General features: G+C 39.0%; 1 protein-coding gene across 4 annotated transcripts in view; it reads left to right on the forward strand.

Moving 5' to 3' along the window:
* Window positions 1-17,142, forward strand: part of ARHGEF28 (Rho guanine nucleotide exchange factor 28) — a 311,888-nt gene extending 294,746 nt beyond the window's left edge. For all 4 annotated transcript variants that reach the window (XM_015451604.4, XM_005557142.5, XM_005557143.5 and 1 more), the window contains one exon: window positions 15,999-17,142. In XM_015451604.4, the coding sequence (XP_015307090.3) occupies window positions 15,999-16,168 (170 nt within the window). In that variant the 3' untranslated portion in view covers window positions 16,169-17,142. The remainder of the gene's footprint in view (window positions 1-15,998) is intronic.
* Window positions 17,143-20,698: the final 3,556 nt, after the last annotated feature.

The raw sequence follows: 20,698 nt of genomic DNA on the forward strand, positions 1-20,698 counted from the left end.
CAAACCCTTTCTTTTTTTGAGATGGAGTCTCGCTCTGTCGCCCAGACTGGAGTACAGTGGCCGGATTTCAGCTCACTGCAAGCTCCGCCTCCAGGGTTTATGCCATTCTCCTGCCTCAGCTTCCCGAGTACTCAAACCCTTCTAACCACAGCATCCTCCTTTGGAGACCAGCATCTTGCAGGACTACTTATTCCTTGAAACATGCTTTGGAAAAAACGCTGATGTCAGGGGATATTGAAATAAACTCACTGCATGTGGCACACCCTTCAAATACATTTTTCCTCCCTTTGGAACAGTTGAAATTCAAATGACATATCCTAGCATAATTTGCCACATGGGTTGTGTTTTGAAACCCAAATCTAACACAACAAATTTCAGATAGAGCTTTGTTTAGCCCCCGGGCCAGTATTTGGTCCTGTGGATAAGGGTTGGTATCCAGACCTCTTAGGGCGTTTCTGCATCAGCATTCCAGGGCTTATTCAAACCCTCCATGTGCTGGAAGTCCCTCACCCTTTATGAGGCACAGTAGGCAATGTGCTTGCACCTCGATCTCAGCCTCAGCTCATGCTGTTCTCTTTCTCATCCTGCGTTCTAGCCATAGGAAGTTCTGTCCATTGTGTGGAAGGCTACGCCCCCCACATCCCCAACCTTTTGTACATGTGTTTCCTCTATCGAGAATATTCTGTCCTCTACCTTTTATTCTCAACCGGAAGACCTCGTACTCATCTTTCAGGACTTGGCTCCAGGGCCAGGTGCTTCCACAATATTTTCTCAGTTGTTTGCTTTATGCAGTTTATTTATTGAGACATAATTTATAGAGAGGGAAATGCTCAGATACTGTTTACTGTCCAGTCAGTTTTGTGGGAAGAATATCAAGGGACAGAGCACTCTGTCACCCTAGAAAGTTCCCATATGCCCCTTTTCAGTCAACGCCTCCCCTTCAAAGCAGCGACTCCTCTGCAGTCCATCACCATGGGTGAATTTCGCTGATTCTAGAATGGAATGGAATGGAACACTCTACCTTTTGGTGTCTGCTTTTTTCACTCAGCATATTATTTTTGAGAGGCAACCATGTTGTTGCATGAGCCCATAATTGGTTCCCTTGTATTACATTTCATTGATGAATATCCCAAAGTTTACTTATCCCTTCCTTGTTGATGGACATCTGGCTTATTTCTAATTTTTGGCCAGTCTGAATAAAGCTGTTCTACACATTCTTATACAGGCTTTTGTGAATTATGTTTATATTTCTCTTGAATTAATACTTAGGAGAATTGCTACTAGGGTGGATGTCTGCTTAACTTCCAAGAAACTGTGCAACAGCTTTACACTGTGAAATAGTGATTGTCCTGACTACAAACCTCCACGGTGCTGAGACCAGGTTTTGTTCAACCTGACTTTCCTGGTGTCCAGTTGAGGGCAGGGCACATGCTAGACACTCAGTGTTTATTGAAGAATGAATGGATAGGAAGTTCAAATCAGTTTTCATTCTGACATCCCCACTACTAACTGACAAAAAATGTATGCTTTGTCCATTAAGTAGATGGAAATTTTATTGGCTAAATGTGGGCTGATTATAGGCAGGAAAAAACAAGAAAGACACAGCTTCCTTCTTACTCTGCTCTTGGACTTGCCTCTCTCGTTTCAGGGTGGCAGCATGTGCAGGTATAATCAGGTGTGCAAGTTGACACAGGCCATAGAAGGGTCCTGATCACCAGTAGTAGCTGAGCTCAGCTCCTGCAGTTAAATCTCCCAACACTCCCATTCAAGACCTTCCCAAACCTCCTTTTTCATCCCCCCTACCCTTTGGCTCACCTGCACAAATCCGTGTTTCACTCAAACTTGACAACTCTCCCTTCTTTGTGACATCTTGCATGTTCTCCCTTTTGCAATGGCTGCAGACTCCACCCGGAAGGCCTCCCACATGCGGCCAAACCATCTCTTCCTGTTGACACCCTGGGCGGCTTTCAAGGCTCAGTTCATACGCTTTCTCCTCTCTGAAGCCTGCTTTGGCCAGCACGTCTGGAAGATTGCTCTCTTTGGAGAGTCTTTGAGATGGTGTCCACCTGCGGACAATGTTCATTAGCCACTTAGCAGGATATTCTGCCTTTCTTCTACTTGTGTCTTTCTGCTCTGTGAGGTAACAGGCTTCTTCAGGGACACATATGTAGTGGCCCTCAGAAGTCTAGTAGGAGCTGAGTCTGCTGGCCACTAAGTAGCTGATGCTACTCTTCATGATCCTTGCTCTTGATGGCTGATTCCACTAAAGAGGAGTTAATTACATGGTAATGTCACAGCTCCTTCTTAAGAGGAGGCTTTAGTACAAACTTGGGAATTCATGTCACCTGGTGGACAATTGAAAGGAAGCCGCTTTCTTGGCCAGGTGCAGTGGCTCATGCCTATAACCTCAACACTTTGGGAGGCTGAGGTGGAAGGATTGCTTGAGCCCAGGAGTTCAAGACCAGCCTAGGCAACATAGTGAGACCCCCGCCCCATCGCAAAAAAAAAAAAAAAAAAAAAAAAAAAAAAAATCAAAAAATTAGCCAGGCATGGCAGAGTGCACCTGTAGTCCTAGCTACTTGGGGGGCTGAGGCAGGAGGATCACATGAACCTGGGAGGCTGAAGTAAGCTGTGTTTGCACCACTGCACTCCAGTTTGTGTGACAAAACAAAACTGGCTTTTAAAAAATGCTTTAGGATCCAGTGTTAGTCACAGGTCAGATGTTGTCAGGAAGCACAGATATCAAAAGCTAGATTATTGCTATGTATCATTTGCATGCACAAAACAATTTAAAGTCATCTCCCATAGGGAAAGATGGCTCCAAGGAGTAAAGGAATAGAGCTGGGACTACAGGCACGAGCCACCACACATGGCTTTATGTTCTCTTTTGATTGCTGTTTTGGTACTTAAGGTCCTAATTTTGCTTCTGTTTTACAAACTGCCTAATTTTATAATTGTATAATTCCTAAAAATGTTTAATTTCTAGAAATATGGAAGAGGGACCTTTATTCGTATAGCAAACTTACATGTGGAAAGAACACCTGAGGGTATTAGTATCTGCACTAAACAAAACACTGTCTATATGTTATATTGTACTTTTAAGATTATAATCATTTATGAGTGATGCAAATGCAAGGCTGTGGCTGTGGTTGGGAAAGATGTTTCAGGGCTTGGTTTCTTAGCAAATGTCATTTCAAACAAATAAGAATTTAAAAAATAATGTTTCTCATTTTTAAAAGGAAAAAGTTTTATGTTGTCTTGATTACTGTATCAATTTCTGAAACCAGAATAGGTCTGTAAGTTCTTTGACATCTCAATTTTGTAGCTGACAAAGAGGAAGAAACAATCATTTGTAGACCTTAGAAGTACCCTCAGCACTTTGGGAGGCTGAGGCCAGCAGATCATTTGAGGTCAGGAGTTCGAGAGCCTGACCAACATGGTGAAACCCCGTCTCTACTAAAAGTACAAAAATTAGCCAGGCATGGTGGCAGGTGTCTTTAATCCCAGCTACTTGGGAGGCTGAGGCAGGAGAATGGCTTGAACCTGGGAGGTGGAGGTTGCAGTGAGCTGAGATCGCGCCACTGTACTCCAGCCTGGGTGACAAAGTCGTACTCTTTCTCAAAAAAAAAAAAAAAAAAAAAAAAAAAAATTAAAAAGAATGGGTTGCCAGTTTTTAAGAAGTCTGGTAATAACATAATTATTAAGAAGCAGGTAGAACTAATTAGCTTGGGTGTGTTAGGTTTAATTGCTTGCCTTCTTCTCTGGCTCAAAGAAAAACATTGCATCTTGTATGCTTAAGAATTTTAACAGCTGTTTTTCCCTCTACTGAACCAGTAAGAAGTAACTGCAGCATTGAAATTCCTAGGTTGATTTCCTGCCTTACTCAGCTGGCAGAGAAATGAATTTGATTTTTCTTCTCTCAGCAAAATGAGAGGCATAACTCTTTTAGTGTGGGTAGGATTGTGAGGCAGGCAGTTCCCCAGAAAGTTGGCTTAGAAGTCTTAGAAGTCTCTGGTCTCTAGAGCCTTAAGAGGAATTCAGTGTCATGAAAATACTACCCTATTCTTGAGGCTGATGACCTGTACGTCATTTAATTCAGTGCACTCAGAAAAAGTTCCGACTTGTATTTATTTATTTATTTATTTATTTATTTAGAGATGGAGTCTCACTCTGTCGCCCATGCTGGAGCGCAGCGGTGCGATCTGGGCTCGCTGCAAGCTCCGCCTCCCGGGTTCACGCCATTCTCCTGCCTCAGCCGCCTGAGAAAAGTTCCTACTTCTTAACAGGGACTCCAAGATTGAGTATCTGAATTTGTTTTGATTATTTACAAATTGAATTTGACATATTTCTTGTCTACCTGATTATATTATGGACAATTTTAAACATATACAAAATTAGAATATAATAACCACTCATGTTCTGATCAGTCAACTTCAAAAATTCAGGAACTTATGCCTCATTGTGTTTCTTCTAGACTCCTACGCCCAGTACACACTGTATTATTTTGAAGCGGATCTTAAACAGCATCTATAAGCATTTATTCATCCATAAGCATTTCAGTATTTGTCTCTAGAAGATAAGGCTCTCTTTTAAAAATCTTTATCACACCTAGGAAAAAATATTTCCATAATATCAACATATAGTCATATGTTTAGATTGCCAGTTATTTCACAATGTCATGTGTGTGTATGCTTTTTCCAGTGTATTTTTGACTCAGGATTCAAATAAAGGCCACACATTGTGTGTTGTAGTTTAATAAAATTTTTAATATGAAAGTTTTAATTGTGAAAATTTTTAAAGTATAGAAAATATAGGCCGGGCGCGGTGGCTCAAGCCTGTAATCCCAGCACTTTGGGAGGCCGAGACGGGCGGATCACGAGGTCAGGAGATCGAGACCATCCTGGCTAACACAGTGAAACCCCGTCTCTACTAAAAATACAAAAACTTAGCCGGGCGAGGTGGCAGGCGCCTGTAGTCCCAGCTACTCGGGAGGCTGAGGCAGGAGAATGGCGTAAACCCGGGAGGCGGAGCTTGCAGTGAGCTGAGATCCGGCCACTGCACTCCAGACTGGGTGACAGAGCGAGACTCCGTCTCAAAAAAAAAAAAAAAAAAAAAAAGAAAATATGTATTAGGCAATTAACAAATGTTTCCATTTTGCCATATTTATTTCAGATCTTTGCCTTTTTGCTTTTTTAAAGAAATAAAATGTTACAGATATTGCTAAAGGCCCTTACCCATATCTTTTCCCTTGTTTTTCCTACTCAGCAAATATCTTAAAATTGGTGGATATGATTTCCACAGTATGTTTCTATGTTATTGCTACATTTTTATAATGCTACATATTTATATCTAAAAACAAAATATCATAATTTTGTTTTTAACACATATAGCCATTTAAATATATATGTACTTTCCTCAACTTGGTTTTTTCACTCAAAATGCATATTCCTACATGCGACACAAATTGCTCATTTTAAACTGCTATATATTATTTCACTCTAATGAAAAAATTTTAGTATATTACTAAGGAGCATTTAGGGGAGCTTACCAGTTTTTTCCTATTAGAAGTGAAGATCAGTAAACACCTTTTTATGCACATCTCCTTAGTCACATGAGTGAGAATTTATTTCAAGTATAACACCTAGAAGTGGGAAGGATGTCTTCACTATTGCCAGGAATGATTGATTTTTCTCCAAAGTTGTTGTACAATATAACTATCATCAGCAAGATATGAGAACTCCAGTTCCTCCAGACCTTCCCCAGCTTGTAGCATTGTTAGGCTTCTAAAATTTGCCCACATGCTGGGCATGAAATGGTAACCCATTCTTTCATACTTCTCTGATTACCAGTGAGATTTAGTATCATTTCATTTTTTTGGCTGTTTAGATGCCTCCTTCTGTGAGTTTCCTGTTCATAAAAGTATTTTCTGACTCACAGCAGATTTTGGAATTTCAAATGTGTTCACTCTTAATTATATAGACAACTCTTTTGGAATACCTTTAATATATTTTGTACTTTGAGTAGTTTTCAGAGAAATCATGTTTACAATGACATGTGAACACTTTAAAATTGGAAAGGACATTCGTGAGAACTAAGCTTTTTCTAGGTGGAGAAGACTCAATTGCAAGTGCAGAAACTACACAAAATGTTATTGGCTGCGCTGTTCCATCCTGCTGAGACTAACCATCTGCCTTGTGTTTTCTTTGCATACCTTTTTCCTTACTCCTTGCTATGTTTTCCTCCAAAGTTCCTGTGCCTCTCTCAATAGCTTATCAATATTATTTTACACACAATATAGTCAACGTCTATCTGCTTCATTTTCTTTCCTGGAAATTTTGCCTTTAGGGTCCTCTGTACTTCTGTTCCAATACGGACTTGTTGCTCTCCAGGCCTGCTCTGCATGCTCACCCAGGGCCATTCCTTCTCTCTCCTGTGTTGAAACCTCTGTGCCCTCAGTCTCATGCTTCCCCTTTATAGTCTTTTCCTTTATTTGGTTGGACGTATCTCCAGGACCTCCCTAAGAAAAAGTCTGATAAAAGGAAATTTTTTTCCAGATTAGCTGAAGTGTCCTTCTCATTTTATTTTTGCGACTCTGACACTTGTCTTTTAAATAATTTGTCTGGGCTTAGAATTCTAGAATACAAAACTTTTCCTCCAGCCTGTTGAAGGGTTTGATTTCCACTTTCCAGGGTTGCTGTTGAGAAGTCTGATGCCTTTCCGCTTCCGGGTTCTCTTTTGGTAACCTGTTCTTAGTTTCTGCATCATTTTAGAATTGTCTTTTTTGTCCCCTCATCTGCATTTTATCACGTGCTTCAGTGAGATCTTTTGTTAAAGTCATTTTTACTGGTTATTTATTAGGTTCTTTCACTTTAGAGATGTTTTTCCCTCAGTTCTGGGAGATATTCTATTTAAAAAAAAAATACTTGCTTCTCTTCAGTTTTTTCTTACTGTAACTGTTGCTGCTTGGAAATTGGACCTTTTATATCCTCTGATTTTTCTGTTTCATTTTCCTTCTATTTCCATTTCTTCGCACTTTTGTTCTATTTTCTGGGGGATTTTTTGTTGTTCTTTAACTCCTGCTATTCCATTGATTGTTTAAAAAATATTAGCTAGCATACTGAAAATTTTCAAGGTATTTTTCCTGTTACAGCTCCTATTTTATGGAATCTTGTTTTGTGGCTCAAAAGAATCTGGTTTTGTGGCTCAAAATGTCTCTTAAAGAATTCTTTGAAGACAGTAACTATGGTTTTTGGAAGTTTTCTTCAGCTTTCTGTGTTCCCGAGTTGTGTTGTTTTCTCCAAGTTAGATTTGTCTCTATTTTAGACTCCTGTTTTCCTATTTCATAGTTTACCTACCATTTTGGATTGGCGTGGGATTGAATCAAATAAGAGATGTATACAAAATATGTAGAACAATGCCTGGCATTTAGTAAGTACTCCATACGTTATGTTGTTTTCGTAATTTTAAAGGTTTTCCACAGCCTGGCTGTTTACATTTATAGATCACCTTGAAATACCTTAAAAACAAACGTAAATGTTGAAGTTTTTGGTGTTAAAATGTAAAAGGTTAGTGTTATAAGAAACTTGAAATCTTTCAGTTCAAGCATATATGTACCTTCATCTATTTTTGTCAGTATTGAGAAGTGGCCCAAGTATTATGTCAGAAATAGTAGAGAGACTACTAAAGTTTGTAAACTACTAAAGTTTGATATGTATCATTATAAATTAGAGAAAATTCTAGTTTTCCTCGTAATAACAGTTCTCTCCCTCACTTAATTCTGACATACTTTTTCGTGGAGTGAAATGCTTGAAGTGACTGTGTTAGCCTAGGAATTGCTAATAATTTACAGTCTGTTTCATCTGTGACACAGCCTATAATTTGGGTAAATCTATGGGAGTGAATGTCATTCTGAGTGTCATTGTGGGAAAAAGTTGAGGGCTGACTTCTACCTAGTTCAAGTGCTTTACAAATAAGGAAATGGAAGTCCCAGATAAAGTTATTACCCAAGGTCAAATAATGCTAGTGGCTGAACAGGAGGAGCCCTGCAATGTAATCCTATCTTGACTACATTTTCAGTTTGTTTTTGCTAAGACGACAAGGATTAGGCTAAATTAAATTTTAATATCCTCTCTAAACATAAGAATTCCAAATTAGTGATTTCCCATGACTCTAATTATATTAGAATTTTCAAATTAAGTATTCACTAATTCATTTATTCATCTGACAATATACGTTGAAACCTACCACTATTATAACCTGAAATTTACTTTGGTAGTTTTGGACTAGTTATACTACTTTTTATTTCCTATTTCTTAAATATTACTTTTTAAGCTTCAAATGAACACAAATTTTAAAGACTGGAGAATAGAAATCCAAATTCCAAGAAAACCTTAACTCATTTCTAAGGACAGATACACCGAGGCTATAAAATGAAATATTTCCTGAATTCTGTTTTACATAGGAGATGTTATTAGATTTTCTAGGCAAGAGCAAAGACCATACCTGAATCTGTCTTCTTTTTAATGGGTAGCTATAAGCTCAAATGAGCTTATCCATTTTATAGCGTAGGTTCACACAATTTGTGTATCTTTCTAGATAGATATAAACCCATACATGCCCTAGCCAATGACTTGTCATACAGTTGCATTAAAATTGATCTAAACATAGTTGGCATCCAGAGGAGGCTTCTAATTTATTACCACAGTGTTCCATTTATATCAGATATATAGAAGCTAGACTGTTGGAATAACAGAACCCTTTATAATATTGTAGTCCAAATATATGGAAGCCTATAGACTTTTAAAATGTTATAGAAATTTTCAAACCTATTCAAAAGTAGAGAGAATTGTTTAGTGAACCCCATCTGCCCACAGCCAACCTTAATTCAGTGCTTTTTCCCTCTTCTCTTGCATTGGGCTCTCTTAAAGCAAATCCAGGACATCCTATCATTTCATCCAGAAATACTTTTCTCTAAAAGATAAGCACTTTTTTTTTTTCTGTAACATAACCACAATATGATCATCACATCTAAAAAAAAATTGACAGTTGTTACTTAAAATCATGCTGTCAGTATTTGGACTTCTCTGGATTGTCTCATAAATTTTTTTTCCCCTCTGAGTTGGAATCCAAATAATTTCATATATTGCATTTGGTTGGTATGTCTCTTAAGTCTCTTTTAATCTAAAGTTCTGTTGCCTCCTTTAAAAATTTTACAATTGTTAAGAAGACTGGGTTGGGTTTGTTTGTTTTTTATTTTATTAAATGCCTCTTGAGTCATAAGGACTGTGTTATTTGTGGAAAAGACCAGTTCAATTTTTTTCCTGAAATATTCCCCACATTCTGGATTTTCCTGATTGCATTCCCATCGTGTCATTTGAAATCTTCTTCTGCTCCTATATTTCCTGTAAATTAGTAGCTGGGAATATAAATTTGATTAGATGCAGGCTTTATTTTTTGACATGAAAAAAAAATACATAGATGGTGTTGTAAATTGCATCTCATCACGTGGCACACAATGTCTGTTTCTCTTTCTGTGTTATTAAAATTGATCCTTGGGTTCAGATGTTGTCAGCTTGATCTGTTATGAAGTTTCACATCAGCTTTTTTCCTAATGATTTTAATAGCCATTGATAATTATTGCCTGGGTCTAATATAGATGTTACATACAGAATTTAGAAGCTTCTGAATTTGGAAAAGTTCACCTATTTCCACCTTCTCACTCCTGATTTGTTCTGGCATCTTGACCATTTTTGTCTCTTAATCTTTAATAGACTTATAATTCTTGAATGCACTATTCTCCAACTATGTTACAGGGAACACAATGCTGTAGGGTAACTGTGAGAAAAGGCTCCCTGAGTTTGGGGGATGCTACATACTGGTTTCTGCTCTGAGAAATTCATAATACACATGAGCCTATTGAAGTTCGGGGGGATCCGTTGATTAACAAACTTGATTTACCCAGAATTTCATCAATTTATTTGACCACTGCATTCTTTTATCATCAATATCTATTGGCATCCTGTTTAGAGAAACATACTTTGAAATGCATCTCAAGGAAGAGGGAAAAGTAGAATTGTTTGCCCCATACTCCCATGGGGCTTGTGACATGAAGGCCATGACTCCCTAACAGTAGCCTTCTTCTTGAGGGAAGGAAGAGCATGAGAACGAATCAAAGTTCAGACAGCAGAGAGGACTGATGTACCATATCATATCTCCTGTTAATATAATGCCATCTTCATTGTATGGATTGCTTTCATTTCTGTTTCTTCTCAGCATTACTTATATAGCCCATATTGACTATTCCAAATATGTTAAGTACTGATTAAAGTTCAACTCTCACAATCACAACTTAAAAAATTGTAACACAATTTGCTCTTACTTTACAAATTTATACATGTATTATACATGCCCCATGCAGACACAAACACATGCCCACCCCAAAGCACACTTCAGTTGTTTTATATCAGGTGCGGTATTGATATGAAGAATAGAAAAGGGAATTATAACACTAATTTAGAGTGTTTGCTTCAGATATAAACTCCAGACTGGTTTTCATGCCAGGGGCTCACATCCTATTTATGGCTCACTACAGAAAATTGAGTTGCACAAAATTAGGGACAGAGACCAATTTTTATTTGTTCTGAAGATACCTCGAGCTCTGTATGATAAATGTTTTCCATCAGAAGAAACAATGTTGTGCATTAATGCTCCTGAGAAAACTTAGGGATTGCCAGTAATGCCATCAGGAAATGATTTTTTAAATGTTTCAGAGGGTAAATATGAATCAACCACTAAATAGGGAATATAACTTATTTTACAGAGTTGGAACATTAATGATAAGCCCCCCCCCCCCCGCTTTTTTTTGAAGTAGAGTTGTTCTAGGAAAGTGTGAATTTTGGATTTAGGAACATGCACAAGGGATATAGTAATAAGAAGTACAAGTCAGACATATGATTAAAATAAGCAAGAATAGAGCCAAGGCTCAGAAGACACGAAGTTCTGTTTTGTGACCTTTGTTGGGGAGGATGGAATGGGATAAGACAGGGAGAGAACTGAACACCGCGTCATCAGTGCTCTCAACAGCAGACTAAACACGCTTTGTGCAGCCCTGGGCTTCTGGGTGCCTGGCCATGGGGTGCACTGGTGAGCTAAATTCAGACCTTGACAGTGGATGTTTATGATGAAAATGATACTGCTGCATTTAGATTTAAATAAAACTTTGATTTAACAATGATCACGATCATGATGCTTTTCTATTCAGCAGGAAGAAATTCAGAAAAAGGCAAAGGCTACATTGAGTATTTTTCAACTGTAAGACAACCCGTTTTTACTTGTCACAGTCCTGTTCTTTATGACAAATTACTCAAGTTTGCTATTCATCAGAGGGAAGATCAAGTGTGGAGTTTGATCATGGACAGTATCTTCTACTCATTAGTTAACTTTGCAAATACTATCTTTTGAGGATGGTGTGTGGGCTCACTTCAAATGTATGTTCTTAGGAAGACTGAAAATATAGTGATGGGACAAGTGTGGCAATTGCCTTAAAAACATGATTTTGAAATGCTTCACACTGCATTTCAATGCTTCATACCTGCATCAGGTAATAAATTTGGTTGTGTTTCTCAAGTATAAAGCAATTGAAAAAATGCATGCTTTTTTTTTTGTACCTCCAGAATATTATTTGGTGAATCACTGAGCCCAAATACAAATGTAAAATTTCACACGTAACATAAGAAGTGTAAGAGGCCTTAATGATGATTTCACTTCAATCCTTCACGAACTGAAGCCCAGAGAGGGGCAATGACTTGCCTAAGATTACATTTTACCTTGTGATTTAAAAGATTTTATTCACTTCCCAGTTTAGGAGGCACTTTGTTCATTTTATTATTTTTACTTTTATTTTTATTAAGTGATCCTCCTGCCTTGGCCCGGCAAAGTGCTGAGATTACAGGTGTGAACTACCATTGCCCAGCCACTTTGTTCATTTTAAATATGACACATAGTTGCATTTTATGCACTGTGATGATAGTCTGGTCTTGAAAATAGCCAACTAGTCAGTTGGCTCAAAAGAATGATGATAGTGGTGAGCCAATGGAGGGAAGGCTGATTTCTCTTCACTGTTAGAAATGTCAATATTGGGTAAACAGAGAAAAGTGTGAAAATAATAAACGCAAGTGCCAACCAGCAGGTTGCACCTAAGGGTTAAATACTGGAAGATTTAGGAAACTTTCTCTGGATATCAGTGCTATCTGCAAGTGTGTCTCCTGACAGTCTAAGTATTTCATGCCCCACATACCCAGAAGGAAAAGGAATGGTGCCAGCCAAAATGTAGGTACCTGTAATTTTTTGAAACCATGTTAGGAGACTAACTTAGACCCCCTACAGTGGTCCTCATGATGTGAGTATCGAAGTTTCCTGCAGAGGCTGAAATTTTAGTTTGTGAACAAAAGCTCAGTAATGTAGCAGAAAAAACCCTCAACCAAGATCCCACTTTTCTACTTGGTTTAGTCAGACTTTGGGGCTTTTGTGTGTTTTAGCTTATTTGCTCTAAAGGTTAATAATACTCAGTCTGTTTAGTTTCCAGAGATAATGATAGGGATCAAATTATTTCTTTTATGTCAAGAGGCAAAATTGTGTTGAGATACTTGGCTGAAAGGTTTTTTTGTAGTTGTTTGGATTTTGTGTCATTATAATAGTATTGGTTTTTAGTTGACCAAATTGTGATTGTATTACTGTTTCCTGGCTTATTATAAATAAGTTATTACATTTTTATGTCCATCGGTTTACAGGCAATTCAATCACAAATGAAATTGGATGATTAGTTTTACATAGCAAGAATTCTGCTTTCTGAGTCAGTGAGGTTTAATATTAACAAATGTTTTTTCAGTTTAGGGTTCTATATGATGATCATATTCTCTAGGGTAAAAAGTGTGGAAAAAGGTGGCTGGCCTTGAGAAATATACAATTGCTGTGCTGGTTCTTTCAGAGTTGAAATGGAGTAACAAAATCAGAAATCACCAAACGGTTTCTAATTTCAAAGACAGACTGTCTGACCTTGCCTACATAGTTCAGGTAGAAACCAAGAAGGAACATGGAGAAGGAAATTGAGTTACCGTCCAGGTGACATACAACCACAGCCACCTCCAGTAATACATCTGGAATTACAACATGGGCCGTTCACTTAGGGCACGATGAGCTCTCACCTAGGAATGTGTTTCTCCTGTATTTTTATTCTTATTTGAAAAAGTTCTGATTAAACTTCCACACTACACCACACACACACACACACACACACACACACACACACACACACACACACACACACAGACACTCTACTCCCTACCCCCCATCCCCATTCATTCTTGGTTCTCTATCTTCCCGAACTAGAGCATACAGTGTAACTTAGAAATAATTCTTTTTAAATATACATTCAATTTGGCTGTTTTTGAATAAGTCTTCTCTTGAAGCCATTAAGGAGACTTTCCATGTACCTCAAAATATCAGTATTTTGAATTTTTTCCTCCATGTTTCACACCCCAGATGAAGAAAACCTACCTAGATTAAGGGCTTCCAGTATGTCTGGCATTGTCAGATGTGTCAGCAATCACCTCCCAGCTGCCTCATTCACTGGATGATTTTTCATCCTCAATGTAGTACATTTTATGCCCTGGCTGGCCCTTCTGTTGGCAAGGAGGCAGCACTGTTGTGGCTCTGGTGACCTGTTCAGTCTGCCAGTGTCTGCTGGATGGAAATTTGGGGGCATTTTTTTGAAGTTGTATAAAATCAAACATCAGCAATTTAGCTGTGCATATTTGTATTTAGAGGTGAAATAGCTTCAGTTGAAGGCTGGGAAAAGGAATTGGAAGTGTGACTGCGTGTCGTGACCACAGGCATGCTTTGTCTCCCAATGTGGTAAAATAGGATTCAGAGCATTCCAGGTTGATTTGTAATGTTGCCCTGACAAGGAAATCATTGCCTGGGAATATTTTTGTTTGCCCAATTAAGGGAGGTTCCTAGTTCTATAACAATTGCTGTGTCAGTTTTGAGAAGCTTAACATTAATATGTCTTTTTTTTTTTTTTTTTTTTTTGCCTTTGCTTTCTTCTTTTTTTTGGCAAGTGACTCTTCAAAATGTAGTATTGAAGGGAGGGAAAGTGTTAAACATCGAGGGTCTCTTAATTTAGAAAAGATGGCCAAGCCATTTTCCGCACAAAAAGAAATGAGAAGCATGAGAGTCTTGATCATCAGAGCAAGGCCTCATCACATGGCCGCCGTCCTCTGAGCTCAGATCCAGATCACTTCCTAGCTGCACGATGAGGGGCAGAATTTCACTAGCCTGAGCCTTGGTTTCCCAGCCTGTAAATTGTGGGTTTTAGCATTTTGAGTCTTAGAGAGAGATGATGAATGTAAAAGACCTGGGACAACTCCGGTGCCCAGAGAAATCTGTCTGTAAATGGTGGCAGTTAGAGGCACTTTCTGCAGGTATACTTTCAGTTGTTAGTCAGTTCCTGGAATTGGATGTACAGCATTTAGAATCAGGAGCAGTAGAATCAAGCTTTGTGCCTATTGGCATCTAAAGGGTCAGGGATGGGCTAAGCCTTTGAGCAGAGCTGTGGTTGCAGCCTCACCCCCGTGCCTCCCTACCTCTCTTCCTCCTCTCACCTGCCTCGAGGGTCCTCCTTTGCTTCAGAGGCACAGTCCAGCTTTGGTGCAGCTCCTCCAGGGATCTTTATCTGCTCCTGTGGTCCTGGCTGCTCCTCCCCTATTGACCCACCTCCTATTGGAAGATGGGATGAAATGAGGTGTGGCAAGGCCATCGTGTCCCCAAAGACGGAGCCTTCTGGGGACAGTTTTCCTTTCATTCCTGCCAAGCCTTGCTTACTACCTTCTCTAGCAACCAAAGATCCTTGTCAGGAGGGCAAAGGCCACAAGCATTTGTGTCATTAGAATGTCTGCACGTGTGTGTATCCATCTAAATAACAGAGGCTTTGAGAAAATGTGGCGAGGGTTACAATGGCCTCTTTTTTTTCTTTATGTTCTTTAATTTTTTAAAAATTTTAATTTGTATAAGTTTGTAGTAGGTGTATGTGGCCTCTTAATGACTGAAAAAAAAAAAAAAAAAAGCAGGTGGGCCTGAGAGCTATTTGCCCTCCTTTCCCACCTGGACTTCCATTCCTACTTAGGTTTTTGTTCCAACACAAGGTGGTTATTTGTAATTTTGCCATATGGCTGAGCCTGAGGGTGAGTGGTCAGTGGAACAAGTGCAGGGAAAATGGTTTGCAGCAAGTGTCTTTCTTCAAAAATCAAGCCTCCCTTTTGTCTTTCCTTGAAACGATAATATTAGAGGATTTTATCAGAAAAAGGGAGAATACACAGTGTCCTGCTGTTGCTAGGTAACCAGAAAACATCAAACCCAGTCAGAGCTGAAACTGGCTCGATTTTCCCTAGGAACCTGGCTGCTCTTGCTGAGTACTTTGTGTAGTATTAACAGATTTGTTATTAACAGCATAATGGTGAGGCTGGAGGGTCTCCTTCATTCTTTCACTTTTTGCCCCCACCCCTTGCCCACATCAGTAAAGTGCCAAATATGTTATTGGAGCCTTGAAGTCAATTCTTGACTTACAGATATGCTGAGGGAAGGTGCTCTGCAGATGCAAATACAGTTGATTTACACATAGCTGGAGTATATACTGTATTTCCATGACCTTCACCCATTTTAAAAATAAACGGGCATCCCTTTTTCAGCCATAGCAGTGGTTTACGGGCCTATGAACGGTGACCCATATTTAGTCACAGGAGACATTTGTGCACACAATCGAACACATCTTAATGATACTGATGAATGATTTTGACACTATTATGTTCCTTTCTCCTTGGGCCTGGCCATTCCGTGGCTGACTATATGGGCACTGCATTTCCTAATCTTAGCTCGAACGCCAAGACATCTGTCTTGTACATCTCAGGCAGACTCCTGTAACCTGTGCTGTCTGTTTCTTGCAGATTTGGAAACCTCCCACACTGAGTCCCCAACCCCTCATGACTCAAATTCACACCGCTCTCAACTGCAGGCGTTTATAACAGAAGGAAAGCTAAATCTACCGGCAAGGACAATGACCAGACAAGATGGGGAAACTGGAGATGGCGCCAAAGAAAATATTGTTTACCTCTAATTGTGTTGTCATTTTTCCAAACAAAACAAAACACTGGCACTTTTGGGAGAAACTTTTTTTTTTTTTCCATTCCTTATGTATGTGTGATTGTCTGTGTCCAAATTGCTTTAAGAATAATATTTAATATTTCCTGCAAGCTCATTTTTTGGCATAAGTCTAATTAAATTATTGAAAGCAGCCCTGTTTGTATAATCTTTAACTTATCACATCTAATTTCAGATTTCTGGAGGAGAAGCTAACTTGAACAAGCAGAAATATTTTAAAAGTTGTTTTGACTCTAGAGTAAAATTCCATGTCACATTTTCTATCCAATCACTGGATTTCGAGATTCCTTTTAAGATCTCAATGAAGCAATTTGGATTTAAAGAGTGGTATTCACAAGGGGTGAACTTTCACAGCCAGGGCAGTTGCCTCAGTGCCCACATAGGCAGAGGAGGATGTGGGAAAGGGCTTTTCTCAGCTAGTTTTTATGTGCTTATTTCTTCTGGGAGCATTAAAAGTGGTGATCTGTTACAGTCACTATTCAACTGGGCACCTGTTGTGATTGGTCAGTCACTGAGCTAGGGATACAGTCCGGACTTGCTTAGTACCTAAGCCTAATGCTGGTGGGGTTTCAAGACACAGTTCAGCATCATCTTTTAATGAGGCCCAGAGGCCTAGAGCTCCCAGTAAGTCATTTTGATGTAAATAGTGAACTTTGTTAGAGCCCTCAGTTCTATCAGCTGGCCTGTCCCTCCCAGCACCTAGAGCACCAACTACCACTCCCTGGAAAGAACCCTTCTCTGCAGTTTTTTTAAGGACAAAACTGCCCACTCCTCATGAAGCTTGCTGCCTGGAAACACGTTTCCACAAAGGAAAACTGGCATATCCTGCCTTCTGAGTAGTATGGGTCTGTGTGAGAAACCAGGAGATATTTTTATCTTGTTCGGAAGTACTTGTATGTATTTTGGGGTCAATAAATATCTTTTACCTCATTATTTTACTTTGTAATTTTAACATTGTGTGTAGGACCATAGTAAAACACTCATTTCACACACACATATAATCTCACCTCATGAAAAGTGAAAATAAAGGAAGACTATTAGATTCATCCAAAAATGCAACACTTACTAGGAGTGAGATGTGATAGGAACAGAAAAAAAAAATCACCCAGATTCCAATAGTTTTTTCTCCCTACTTAAAGTTGTTAAGTTGGATATCTACATTATATTTTTACTTAGGCAAGTCCAATCCTAATTTTTTAAAAAGCCCCTTTCGGGGGCTTTTTCTGGCTTTTGCTGCTTCTGGCTATTTTTGTCACAATTACATTAAAAATTCAGTGATCTTTTCACAGAATGGATATAACTTATTAAAATTCTATTCAATCACTTCACCTCCAAGCTGAATTCCTCAATTACAACATGTATCTCCCATTCCTAAAGACATCTAGAAATATCTGTCTTTCCTTTTTCAATAAGGTCTAGTCCAGAATCCTCTATCTCTTGAATGAAAAGCATATAGATATTTCATTCTAAATCCTTTCTCCAATAACTATAAATACCTTTCCTTTCTTCATGACATTATATATAGAAATAGTGAAAATATGTTAAGATGTTCAAAATCCTCATGGCGTTCTTTCTTTAAAAATGTGCGAGCTCTGGATTTTCAAGACCTGCAAAACAGGTCTGCATGCAGTTCCTCTGGGAAAGCTGGAGCATTTTTTTAAGTACCTACATTCAGAGGTTCCTCTGGGCAATTCTCTTATTTAATATGATGACTTTTCAATGGCATATAACTACATTTTAAAGCTTTCTTGGTAAGTTCTTCCTTTTCTCCATGTCCTCACTATGTAATGAGCTCAAATCCTACTATGGTCTGAATGTCTGAATGTTTGTGTCCCCCCAGATTTATATGTTGAAAACCTAATCACCAATGCATTGATATTAGGAGGTGGGCCTTTAGGGGGTGACTAGATCATAAGGATGGGGCCCTTGTGAATGGGATTAGTGCCCTTATAAAAGCGGCACTAGAGAGCTCTCTTGCCCCTTTGCCATGTGGAGGATGCAGCAAGAGGACACTTTCTGTGAACCAGGAAGTTGGCCCTCACCAGACATGGAATCTGATGGTTCCTTGACCTTGGACTTCCCAGCCTCCAAACTGTGAGAAATCAGTTTCTATTGTGTGTAATACACCGAGTTTATGGTCTCTTTTGTTATAGTAGCCCAAACAGACTAAGGTCTCAAGACAGAGTCACAGAGTGACTCTAGCACAAATTTACTAATCTTAAGAGATGACCACTCTATTTTTCAGGATCATAAATGAGTTTCCCCAAAAGGACCTACTTTTCTCACCAAGTTAAGAGCTTAAAGGAAACATTCATTCCTTTAGAGATTTGTCCTAGAAAGAAAAGCAATATTTTTTGCTCTGTCCCTTCCAGGCTGCATGAATTTATTCATCATTTCATTTAGAGTCCAAGCTACTCTGCATTTCATCAGGACTATATCATTCCTGGAATCGTGCAACACTTCCCAGCCCACTCACAGTTGAAGCCCCTATTCATTCAGAAAAGGGTAACAGCCCTTGGTGCAGAGGACTTGCTGTGTGTGTGAGAGTTATGTAAGGTGAAGAATGTGAGTATAATTACATCATGGGGTGACAAAGAAGTGGAGAGGAATATGTATTTCTTCCTGTGACCTAGGAATGCATGAGTTACTTTCAAACTGAGAACCAACCTGAGATTGTTAATGTCCAACCTTCTGTATCTCTCTCATTGAGAGGCAGCAGAGCATAGAAATTGAAAGTATGGATTCTGGATCCACATCTGCCACTAACTCGTTGTGTGTCCTTGGCATGTTACTTCACCTCGTGCTGTTTCCATTTCCTTATTTATAAAACAGGGATGACTACCTTATGGAATCGTTGCAAGAATTAAATGATTAATATATGCAATATGCTTAGAATAGAGCTTGGGATATAGTAATCACTAAATATATGCTAGCCAGTATTATAATACTGTTTAAAAAATCTGTTAATAATTGCTCAGCCTAGTCCCAGTCTTTAGGCAGATTGCTTCCGCATAGCCAGAAAAACTGAATAGAAAATTCAAACGTCTGGAGATTGCTAGACATAAGACTGGGGAAAGTTAGGTAAGTTGAAAGTTAGCTTTCAACTTATTTGCATTTCTAAATCTCCTCTTAACTCAGGTATTCAGTAAACATTTATTGACGGTCTGCTAAAGGCCAAGCAATCTGTGCGGGACAAAATAAAGATGAATAAGCATGCAAGCCATTGGAGAAGACTAACACATGAACAGATGATCCTAAAGTAGAGAGGTGCCAATAATTATATAGAGAAGTACAAGTTGCCATAGGAGCTCATAGGAAGAGCACACTGGAGGCTAGTAATATGTGAAATGGAGTTGTTTTAAAGAAGATGCTTGAGGCTGGAAGGATAGAGAGCGGGAGTAGGGAAAGACATTCTAAGCAAGCAAAATGCTATGGTTTGAATATGTCCTCAAATTTCATTTGTTGGAAACTTAATCCCCAAATTTTTATATTGATTGGAGGTGAGGTCTTTGGAAGGTAATTAGGATTGATAAAGTCATCAGAGTTAGGCCTCTATGATGGTACTTCGTTACCTTCTAACAAGAGGAAGAGAGACTTGAGCTGACATGCATGCTCTTGCCCTCTTGCCATATGATGCATTCTTCCATGTTATGACAAAGCAAAGAAGGCCTTCACCATGCTCTTGGACTCCCCAGCCTCTAGAACTGTAAGACTGTAACATTTTGAAATAAATTACCCAGTCTCAGATATTCAGTTATAACAGAAAATGGACTAAGACAGAGGGAAACCTGGGCCAAAGTCTGGAGGTTTGAAACAAAAGACAAGAGAGACACTGTGGCATATATTTGGAGATACCTAAAAAGAGTTCCTCCCCTCTAGATTAAGGTGTCCAATGAGAATGTCCATCTATCTCTGCCTCTTTCAAGTACTCTATATGAGAAGTGGGGGAATGTGGAAGTCCACCCCTGACCTCATTGGTAACTGATCAGGTTCCAGGCTATGAAGCAATAGCAGACTCCTTCCTGGGATGCTATGCACTTAAAGTGTAATCAAATGCCCCTTCATCCCCTCACCTTTCCACATCCACCTCTTCCATAGAGCAATGTAGGTTCTAGTCAGATGGGGAATTGGATATCTTCCCATTTGATCCCAAGTCAGAAGAAACTAAGAGTAAAAGGAGTCCTGGGATCACCTGAAGATGCTTATTGGAACAAAGGGGACCAGGAGGATGCCTAAGTGTACTGCTAAGGGGCGGATTGATGACTTGTATGATAACCCACAAGGCAAGATTGTAAGTAGAGAAAAAAAGACAGGCTGATGTACCTCTTCTGCTTTATTTTTTACCCAACCCTGATGCTACTCATAGCTCCCTGTTTTAATCTACCACCTAAGGCTGTGTGGAGAATGGAAAAGAAAAAAAGGAGGGGAACACATGGAAGATTCCAGAATTATCTTGATTGACATGCAGAGTTTGCTCTTTTCTTTC

Source organism: Macaca fascicularis, chromosome 6, assembly GCF_037993035.2.
Source record: "Macaca fascicularis isolate 582-1 chromosome 6, T2T-MFA8v1.1".
NCBI classification, from domain to species: domain Eukaryota; kingdom Metazoa; phylum Chordata; class Mammalia; order Primates; family Cercopithecidae; genus Macaca; species Macaca fascicularis.